The 10,863-nt window shown below is 43.9% G+C and overlaps 1 protein-coding gene across 3 annotated transcripts in view; it reads right to left on the bottom strand.

Annotated features, from left to right (window-relative positions):
- The window catches only part of LOC120996369 (protein NPAT), a 47,890-nt gene extending 46,424 nt beyond the window's left edge, over positions 1 to 1,466 (bottom strand). For all 3 annotated transcript variants that reach the window (XM_040426252.1, XM_040426251.1, XM_040426250.1), the window contains exons 1-2: positions 1,306 to 1,466; positions 131 to 249 (exon numbers count right to left, since the gene is read on the bottom strand). In XM_040426252.1, coding sequence (XP_040282186.1) covers positions 131 to 249; positions 1,306 to 1,364 — 178 coding nt within the window. In that variant the 5' untranslated portion in view covers positions 1,365 to 1,466. The remainder of the gene's footprint in view (positions 1 to 130; positions 250 to 1,305) is intronic.
- Between the last annotated feature and the right edge of the window lie 9,397 nt (positions 1,467 to 10,863).

Genomic DNA, 10,863 nt, shown 5'->3' on the forward strand with positions numbered 1-10,863 from the left:
TCTTCAGGATTAGTCATCATCTTTACCTGGATAATCCCTTTAATAGGCAAAGGTCCAGACCATAAGGGGTTGGTGTTTAGCCCAACAGCAACGAAGATCAGCAAGCAAATTGAACTACAAGGATTCTTACCAGCAAGCATCCAGGAATGCTGCCCTCTTCTGTGTGATGCTCTGCATACTCCTTGAGATTTGGACTCTCCGCGATAAAGGATCGGCAGGTAGACATGAGCTTTTCTTGCTGCAAGTAACCTAAAAACAACACACAATTGTAAGGAAACAGTGTAAAAACAGGCCATGGCCGACAGTACTAGCAATGGATGGGCAGCAGCCAGATGTGACTGAATCCTGCTGAACTGAGTGTGAGCACAGAAGTCCCATTCAGAGCAATATGGGGTTATTCAGCCACAGAAATGTTTTCCTGTGAAATAAACTAAGGTTGATAATTAGCATTAATTATTTGTCACGAGATTGGCTCAAAGCCATCCCACAACAAGGATCGGCACTTCGCTAATTTACACTGGCAGCAAGAAAAATTCGGGGCTCAGACCTTTACATTCTAGAAACCAGTAGAGGACCGAGATTACTGAACTTCACCAACATGATCTCATAGGATGTAAGAGAAGTTCATTGTCACTGGAATCACCTGTTAAAGGGATTGTCCAGTTCTTCCTGATGCATTGGGGGACACATCACTGCTGCTGCCAATCAGCGGCTGCAGCAGCACTCATTACTCCCCGTGGCTACTCCGAAAGTGGAGAAGTGACGACTGAAGCTTTGAGACCGCAGAGATGGACCAAAGCAATCGGAATTTAGTGTCAGGACTCAAGTATGTATATGTGTCTACAATGTGACCACTGTCTACACTGTGCTTCGTGACACTTGGGGACAGGTCAGCGCTGCAGCGACACACGTGACCCCTGTCCTCGTATACAAGTCGAGGAGAAGGTAAGTACGACTCCCTGGACAGCTCCGGCAGCGTGGTGGTTATTTAAAAAAAAAATTAGAAAACAAAACAAAAAAAAAAATAATAATAATAATAATGTCCTCTGGTGTAACTAAAATATATTCCTTCCACTGACAGCAAGCAAAGATCTTTAAAAGTATTAGAAATATAAAGAGGCCTTGGTGAGGCTGCAAGAAGGGAGAAGCCACTGCCTGAGACCATAAGCGGTGTGTACATGCTGGGAGTTTTAGTGCCACCTACAGGGCGGAGGTCACGGGTGTCCGTATACAAACAGAGGCGATGGCGGCGGAGGCCTGTGGGTAACTAGCCCCAGTACGTGGGGCCCTGCAGCGAACACTCACCCAGCACCAGCCGGGCCACATCGGAGGGGAGCAGCATGGCGACCCGTCCTGAGTAGCATCCGAGACGTCAGCCGCTGCCCGGAGCCCCTCACTCCACTCCGAGCCCCGTCCTCCTCTCAGCGAACAGCTTCTCCCGCGCTGGTGTCACACTGTAAACCTTCCCCCAGCGCGAGGAACACGGCCCGCAGTTCCGGATGAGCGCGACGGGATTAAAGTTCCGCTCAAAACAAATGACTCCATATTATCGCACACCGTGCACACTTTTCTCTAGTCCTACTGTACTGACAGCCTCCAACATACCTGGGAACTAGTACAGAAATAACCATTCCTCAGCCCCCTATAGTCCCCTACAGATCTGTGAGGGAGAAGGTGCAGACAACTACTGGGGGGGATTACAGTGCAACACACAGAGCCCCCAGCCATCAGATGTCTCGTGTGGTGTCCTGGAGCAAGGCTACTTCATGGACATTGCTACTATGGAAAGCCATCGACTCCCTACTTTATTGCACTTTGGAGGGTTAAAGGGGTTCTGCCGTTTGTTTATCCTCTGGATAGATCTTTAGCATCTGATCGGCGGGGGTCCGACACCCGGGACCCCCGCCAATCAGCTGTTTGAGAAGGTAGCGGCGCTCCAGGAGCGCCACGGCCTTCTCACTGTTTACCGCAGGCCCAGTGACGTCACGAGTAGTATCAACTAGCGTGGGCGGGGCTAAGCTCCATTCAAGTGAACAGAGCTTAGCCACGCCCAGGCCATTCATGCTAGTCGTGATGTCACTGGGCCGGCGGTAAACAGTGAGAAGCACTGCTGCCTTCTCAAACAGCTGATCGGCGGGGGTCCTGGGTGTCGGACCCCCGCTGATCAGATGCTGATGATCTATCCAGAGGATAGATCATCAGTTTAAACAAACTGCAGAACCCCTTTAACTTGCACTGTAATGTATGCTATTGTGTGTACTTATACTGTTTTATATTGTTGAACTGCATTAATATGTTTTTGCAATACGGTATATCCTGTTCATTTGTACTGTTATTACACTCTAGCTGCACTGCACTGTGGAAGGGGTTAAATGCACAGCCAGCTAATACTGAGAGGCTCAGGCCTCTTTCACACGAGCAAGTTTTCCGCGCGACGTGATGTATTTGATCTGTGTGAAGCATATGTGAGTCAGCTTTACATTACATTTTACTGGCTACTATATACAATACACACAAGTAACATAGATAGTATTCTATTATGTATCCAGCATATATGAAATAACCGTATATTTTCATAACCTTTTTTTTTTGTCTCGGGGGGATTTCGTTATCCATGATTTTATTAGATGTGTAGTTTATTTATTTTAGTTTTTTTATTCATATGTACTCAACATGTTTTTTACTCTATGTACTAAGTACAAATTAGAATTTATGTACTCAGCTTATATTTGACTAAAAACGAGGAGTGAGAAGTTTTAAATAAACTGTGTTTCCTACAGCAATCAGTAGAAGTGTTAGAATTAATCCCTCTAGCTTTGATTTAGGTTCCAGAGGTCATGTGTATAGAATGTGAGATAAAGTCATACTTGGATATTTAATCCTTTATAGAATTAAACTAATAGCTTAGGTCATAGTGTCACCTAGGGGTAAATGAGTAACATTTCACCAACAGCAGAAGTGCATTTTGGGTAATACAATGACATCACATTCCTTATCATATGTACTTGCCTAGCCGACAATGATTGGAAAACTCCAAGCTAGGAAGGTGTGTCTAACTGATAAGTTTGTGATCATAAACTCCACACACATGAGGGCAAGGAACAGAACGGAAACAAAAAGAGCAACAGGAAAAAGACAAGGGGGAACCAGGAAAACACAGAGAAACAAAGAAAACCCAGGAGAAAGATCCTAATGACCAGATCGTATCTTAGAGCTGACTTCCCTTAGTCTCTGCACATCTGCATTCTCGGTAATTTCAATAAACTGAGGTGTCTCACTCGTGATTAGCTCTGGTGTGCTACAAGCCCAAAAAAGGGGAAAGAGAAGGGTCGTTGGGAATAACTAAGAAAGACTTTATAACAGAAGGGATTGAGTATATCTTGAGTCACAACAATTTTTTTTTTGAGGGGAATGTAACGGACCGTTTCAGCAGACAAGGGGTTAAAATCCGTTTAGGCGATAAGCCCCTTTCTGAGAGACAGGCACAGCTACTGCAGAACACCAACTCCCGGACTGGATACAAAGTAGCACTCCAAACTGGAACCTCACGAATAGCTGCTAGCAGACGAACAGGAATCAGCTTACACTCCTAGCAATCAGTCTGTAACAGCATACAGCGGATCCCCCCAATAACGAGAAACGGCTCCGTGTTGAGGGTCAAGCAGTGGTCTGACTGTACTTCACGTACAGCCTCTTTTATTCATAAACCACAAACATAGTACTGCCCACAGGGGTTTGAAATGCAACCAATCAGTAATTTACAACACATACAATGTAAGTACAGCCCATCTGGTGTACACGCCCCTAGGGGACCAGAATGAAGACTGTGACATAGGACAGATAAACAGCACTTAGGACACACAGACACAACACATCCCCACAATGCATCATGGTTTCCTCCTCTCTGCCCTCGAGACACCCGAGGCGTAATCCAATTATCTCTCAAGACAAAGAGAAGTCACCAATACACATGCGCAGACAACAGAACAGACATCACCCTTTAAACACACAATGGGACAATGGCACAATAGAAACACACCCAGCATTTTCCTCCCAAGCTGACAAGTTACACTTATTATAAATTGTTACAACTTTGTGAGTTTACATTGGCCATACATATATCTAACATCAATTTAAACAGTATAACTTGGGGACAAACCTATCCAAAATTCACTTGAATCGGTTCAGGGGTTTAAAAGTTAGTATATGGCCCATAATCCTGGGGCAAGAGGCCAGCAGCCAGTCCTCTCCAAAACCCAGTGGCGAGGTCGGTTTCGCCACAGGGAGTTACTTCCTCCAGAAACGGGGCACCGCCATGGGGACCAGATTCGCCCCCAGTTACGCAAATTTATTCTTGGCTGAATGGGAACACAATTATATTGGGCCGAGACTGGGGGCGGATCTGGCCCTATGGCGACGCTATATCGATGATGTTATCTTCATTTGGAAACAAGGTAGAGAAGGGTTAGAAGCATTTCTAAAAGAGATTAATAACAACAAACTAAATCTGGTTTTCACCTCCAACACACAAGAGAGGACCGAATTCTTGGATTTGGTAATCACGAAACATAAAAATAAATATATATGTGAGAAGTTCTGTAAACCTGCAACTAGAAATAGTTATACTGAGTTTTCCAGTTGCCATCTGCCAAGATGGCTGATCAATATTCCCTCTGGTCAGTTCCGCAGAATCAAGCGGAACTGCACAGAGGGACATACATTTGAGGAGGAAGCCATTGAAATGAAGAAACAATTTATAGAAAAGGAATATCCCGAGAAAATAGTGGAGGAGTCGCTTAGCCAAATCAGGAAATTAGAAAGAAGGGAGTTCTTTGAGAAAAAAGAGGGGAAAAAAATGAAAATGAACAGTTAATTAAAGAAGACAACATAAGAGTTATCCTCCCATTCAATGAGAACTATAGGAAGATCCAGAAAATTATTAGAACTCACTGGCATCATGTATTGAGTGATAAAGCCATAGGACATTTGCTCCCAACTGTTCCACTAATTACTTTTACCAAAGCTCCCAATCTGGGCATCAAAGTGGCTCCCACTGTAAAACCATGGAAGCAAAATAAGATGAGCTTCTTGGGTACTTGGCCAAATTTGAAGGGCTTCTATAAGTGTGGGAGATGCACTGGTTGTAGACTCAACAATAAACCTCGTCAGACAGCTACTGTTTCTTCAACCCAAAATGACTTTAAGTGGGTGATAGAAGATTGTCTCACATGCGATTCCTCTGGTGTTATCTACCTTCTCCAATGCCCGTGCAATAGACAATATATAGGGCGTACAAAAAGACCACTAAAGAAAAGAGTGGCAGAACATATCGCTAATATAAAGAAAGGATATGATAAACACTCTTTATGAAAACACTATAAAGATGTGCATAAACAGGATCCATCGAATCTGGTGGTCGTGGCATTGGAGAAGGTGGAAAAACACTGGAGAGGGGGAGACTACATTAAACAAATGTCTAGGATAGAATCCCGACGTATCTATGAATTCGGGTCCTTGTTACCAAAGGGACTAAACTCCGATTTGGAGATTTTGGGATTTCTATAGGCTGGGTATCTCGCTACCGATGGGACGTCGCATGCCAGGCCGTTTATCGGCGCTGCGACGTCTCCTTGGTTTCGAGATACCCATCCGTTCTCATCTATCAATTCCCTCACTCAATATATTTTTAAATCTGTATATTTTTATATTCGTATACTTTTATATGTATATTTTTATACCATAATAATGTACGGAATACAATATTTGGGTCATAGTGCCGTCTATGTAGGAAGTTTACATATATAGACATTCATTATGTATATTCATGGATATATTACCATTATGAGGAATGAAAATCTGTGTTCCTGACTATAAGCAACCGTAGATGCTAATTATATTACATACAGTAGTGTATTACATCAAGAAGAATGTTTAGCCAAAAAAACGCAGAAAAATTGCAACAAGTACTATTAATAAAACGCATTATAGCACAATTCCTCTTTCCAATTGAGGAAAATTTGGAGCAGCAGGTTCTTGCAATTTTTACCCAATTAGAGACAATATAAAGAATGGAGGCTAGGCGGGCAACACTTGACCACTGAGGAAGGGATATCGTACCATCCCGAAACGCGTCTGGTGCAACAAGTGGACGTACCCGCGACGAAGTCCTCCTAAAAACTGTATGGCCATACAGAAAGAATCTTGAAGAAACAAAGTAAAGGATAAGGAACAAACATATTTCCTCCGATCCCAGGACGTGAATATATTCGCGGTGAAAGAGCGCGTGAGCTCCCGCGAGTTTTGTGCTACTCCCGCGAGATCCGAATTTTCTTGGCTCGAGGAGAACGGCGGGACACGCTGGTAGCAATCCGCACCGCTCGCTCCTCGCCAAGTGATCAGAAGACATCCGAACTACACGATGGGAAGGAGGTAAGCCAAACATCTTTAAAGATTGTCCCTGTACATCAGCAAAATGGGAGTCTAAGCAGCATAAGGAAAGACTCTATGCGCAGTGTTATACGATCTCTTGGGAAATACACCATTGTGCCTTTTCTGTGACTTTGCAATAGTTGCAATATATGCACCCAAAAAGTGACGTTCTATTAGTGATTCTAATATAGGAGAAACATCAATTGCTCAAAGTGGTTTAACAATAGCAAGCGTGAAATGGCGGCAGACCAAATACAGGTTGCTTAAACATAGTCATCTGCACAGTAAATCATTTTTGTCTGTATTGTATTACATGCTGATTTTTATTGTCTTATTGTTATTTTTAAATAGTTTTTTAAAGATTTTATGCGTATATGTGAACGTATCATTGAATACATTTTCTGCATGTTTCAATTGGATGCCGAATGCATGAGCGCTCGTCCATTTTTCCGCATATATAAATTCTCGGTAATGTATAACTTTATTTTGTGTAGTATTGATATAAATAATCAACCTGATATTTATCAAACTCCCCGCTGTTGGCAGATGTACAGTTGTTAAAAGTCCTACATCAAGATTTTCACTATTCAGTAACGATGCATATTACTGAATAAAAGACCTAAATATTGATTTCAGAGGTAACTCTGATTGGAATAATTTCATTCCATAGGCAAAACCAGGCTTGATCATTTATAAGTTGTGTGCCCGATTATCCGAGATTTGTCATGGTTTGTGCAGAGCAAGGGCTCGTATCTATCCTTTAACATTATTAAGTTTTAATATCTAAAAATTGTGGTCGAGGCGGATTGTATTATATTCTTCTGTCTAAGAGGTACTGTGTATACGCTGGTATTTGTGTTGGTGCCATCTAGTGGCAAATTTTGGGTACTGTATATCACTGTATATCATTGCAGATTATTGAGTTTCACATTGATTAATCTTTGATTGTATTTAAAATTATTGTATAATAAATAATTTATATTTTTGCATAGATGCTTGTACCTTGTTTTACTGATTGCACAATATAATTAAATAACCGATCAAACTCTTTTTGAGGTGTCATATATGTCCACCTCAAGGATCAATAATCTTTTGAAATCTTTTCTTTGATCCTTTCTTTTATATAAAGCATTTTGCTTTGTATCCCCGACAACTTCCCCGCCACACCCACTTTTTTTTAGACCTGGTGTGTGTGGAGAGAAAGTCGCAGATTGCGGCACCAGAAATATGCCTAATTTAGGCGTATTTCTGTTTAATAAATGACCCCCTAAAACCTTATTCACAAGTCAGTGTTTTGGTCAGTGATTTCCATCAGTGATTGCGAGACAAAACCAGGAGTAGAAGCTTCATAAAGATAAGGTATACTGTAAGGCTCATGTACACGGGCCTAAGTGTTTTGCGGTCCAAAATATGGATACCGGCCGAGTGCATGCCGCCATTTTTTTTAACTTCTTCAGAAATGCCATATCTTTGCCCGCCAAATGGACAATAGGACATGTTCTATCTTTTAGAAGGGCCTCAGAGCCGACGTGCAGATGTAGACAGTACACCATGTGCCGTTCGCATCTTTCGTGGCTCCATTGAGATGAATGGGTCCGCATCCGATCCGCAAAAAACGCAGATCGGATCCAGATCAAAACCACAGCCGTGTGCATGAGCCTTTAGGGAAAGATCTGCACCTGTTCTGTGTTTAGACCCACACTTGGTTTTGGCTCAAAATCACTGATGGAAATCACTGACCGAACACTGACGTGTGAATAAGGCCTCATGCACACGAACGTATTTTGTTTCCGTGTCCGTTCTGTTTTTTTGCAGATAGGATGCAGACCCATTTATTTCAATGGATCCGCAAAAAATGCGGACAGCACACCTTGTGCTATCCGCATCCGTATGTCCGTTCCGTAGCCCCGCAAAAAAATATAACATATCCTATTCTTGTCCGTTTTAGGCATTGTTACAATGGATCCGCAAAAAAAAAACGGATGGCATAAGGATGTTTTTTTTTGCGGATCCACAATTTGCAGACCACAAAACACATACAGTCGTGTGCAACAGGTATTGTGGTCTTGGCCACAATACCTGTTGGCTGACAACTGATCTCTGTGAACCAGGGCAGCCATTGAACTGAAAGGGGTCGCAGCGGAACACACAAATTGCCGCAATTTCAACCCTGAATTGAAAATATTCCAGCAGCGTTGGACTTTTTTTCTTTTGCATTCTGGATTCGCAGTTGCAGCAACGTGCACTGCTACACAGCAATCCTTGGTTACTTGATGGGTGTCACTGCTGGGATCATCACGTTGCCCCAAAGTCCCAAATGAAGCCTTGGACGACGGGTTTATCACAGCCTTAGGCCTCATGCACACGCCCATTGCTGTTTTGTGGTCCACAAATCATGGATCCTCAAAATACAGATACCGTCTGTGTGCATCCAACACTTTCCTCAGTCCCTATTAGGCTCCATTCAGACGTCCGTAACGTGTTTTGCGGATTCACGGATCCGCAAAACACGGACAGCGGCAATGTGTGTTCCGCATTTTGCGGACTGCACATTGCCGGCACTAATAGAATAGGCCTATTCCTGTCCGCAATTGCGGACAAGAATAGGACATGTTCTATTTTTTTCGGGAACGGAATTGCAGACCCGGAAGTGCGGGTCCGCAATTCTGTATCCGGGCAGCACATCGTGCTGCCCCATAGAAATGAATGGGTCCGCAATTCCGTTCCGCAAAATGCGGAACGAAATTGCGGACGTGTGAATGGAGCCTTAAAGAAATGCTTATTCTTGTCCAGAACAGGTCCACTATGGGTTTTTGGCTTCAGAAAATCCACAGAGTTTCTGGAGTCTTTTTTTATAATCATATCCGCACCAAAATGGCTGAATTTACATGGGAACCGCATGTGGTTTTAGTGTGAATTGCCGCAGTTCTGTGTTGCCATTTTAAGGCGCACAGCTTATACAGGTGAAACACATTGCAATCACGTGAAACCGCAGGTGGTTTTACTGGTAATTGTGCAGTTTTGCAATGTATTTTCAGCTACACTTCACCTTACGAGCCACATGGATGATAAACACACTGCAAAACTGCAGCAACTCACGGTGGGGCTGCATGGTGGACATTTACTTAGGAGACTTTCACACTTGCGGCAGAGGATTCCGGCAGGCAGTTCCGTCGCTGGAACTGCCTGCCAGATCCGTCAAAACGGATGCAAACTGATGGCATTTGTCAGACGGATCAGGATCATGATCCGTCTGACAAATGCATTGAAATGCCGGATCCTTAGTTCTTAGTTGTCGCCCCTGCTCTGCTGTACCATACAGCTAATTTATGATGAGTCGTGCACCCACTGGCGTAACTATAGGGGTCGCAGCGGTTGCGGTTGCGACCGGGCCCCTAAGCCAGGGGGGCCCAGAGGGCCTCCCTTGCCAGTGGTACAGTCTCCCTTTATAAGATACAGTGCATCTTATAAAGGGAATACTAGTTAGCGCTTCCATAATGGAAGCACTCACTAGTCTGCAGGAGGAGGGGGAGAGAAGCGCTGTGAGCGCTGTACAGTACTTACCCCTCCTCCTGCTCGCTCTTCTCAGGTCCCGCTCTGCTGTGTCCTGGCTGCCTGCAGCGTCAGGACGTACACAGCGCACTCTGACCTGACGCTGCAGGAGGTCAGCTGACTGTAGCGCGAGCCCTGAGAAGAGAAGACAGCCAGGACAAGGAGAGAGGCGGCAGGAGAGGTAAGTGACTTTATTATTTCACAGTCTGATCTGAGGTCTGATATGAAAGTCTAATGGGGGGTCTGGAGGGTCTCACTGGGGGTCTGGAGTGGTCTATTGGGGGTCTGGAGGTCTGACTAGGGGGGTCTGGAGGTCTGACTGGGGGTCTGGAGGTCTGACTGGGGGTCTTACTGCCTTACTGCAGCAGGAAATTGCATTTTTGAAAGCTGAAATATTTAAATTATCTGTTAAACAAACTCCAGCTAGGACTGCTGCAATGCCACTGCCACAGAGGACCCCCAGAAATGGCAGATGGGTTAATGTAGGTTCTGGAAGTCTTAGAGTGGTGGATAGAAGACATGTCCCACAGTCGGTGGTTCTCCATAATTCATTTGCAGCACTCTCAGAATGTAAGGACAACATGGATATGGACTCAAGCACAGAGGGTGAGAAACCATCGACTCCTATGTCTAATGTATGCAACAAAAAAGATAAAGTGAAGTCTCAAAGGATGCAGCTGTTGCTGGGTGATTCAATCATAAGAAGTGTGGAGCTTAAAGAAAATGGTTTTGTGAGATGTCTCCCTGGGGCTACTGCTAGAAGAGATAGAAGACGTATTATTAATATTGTTAAGCAAGCAAAGCAGGAAGGGGACGTGGATGTTCTTGTCCATCTAGGGACAAATTACCTGGCTTGCAATGAAGTGTCAGAGGTGAAAAAAT

Source organism: Bufo bufo, chromosome 3 (genome assembly GCF_905171765.1).
Source record: "Bufo bufo chromosome 3, aBufBuf1.1, whole genome shotgun sequence".
Lineage (NCBI taxonomy): Eukaryota > Metazoa > Chordata > Amphibia > Anura > Bufonidae > Bufo > Bufo bufo.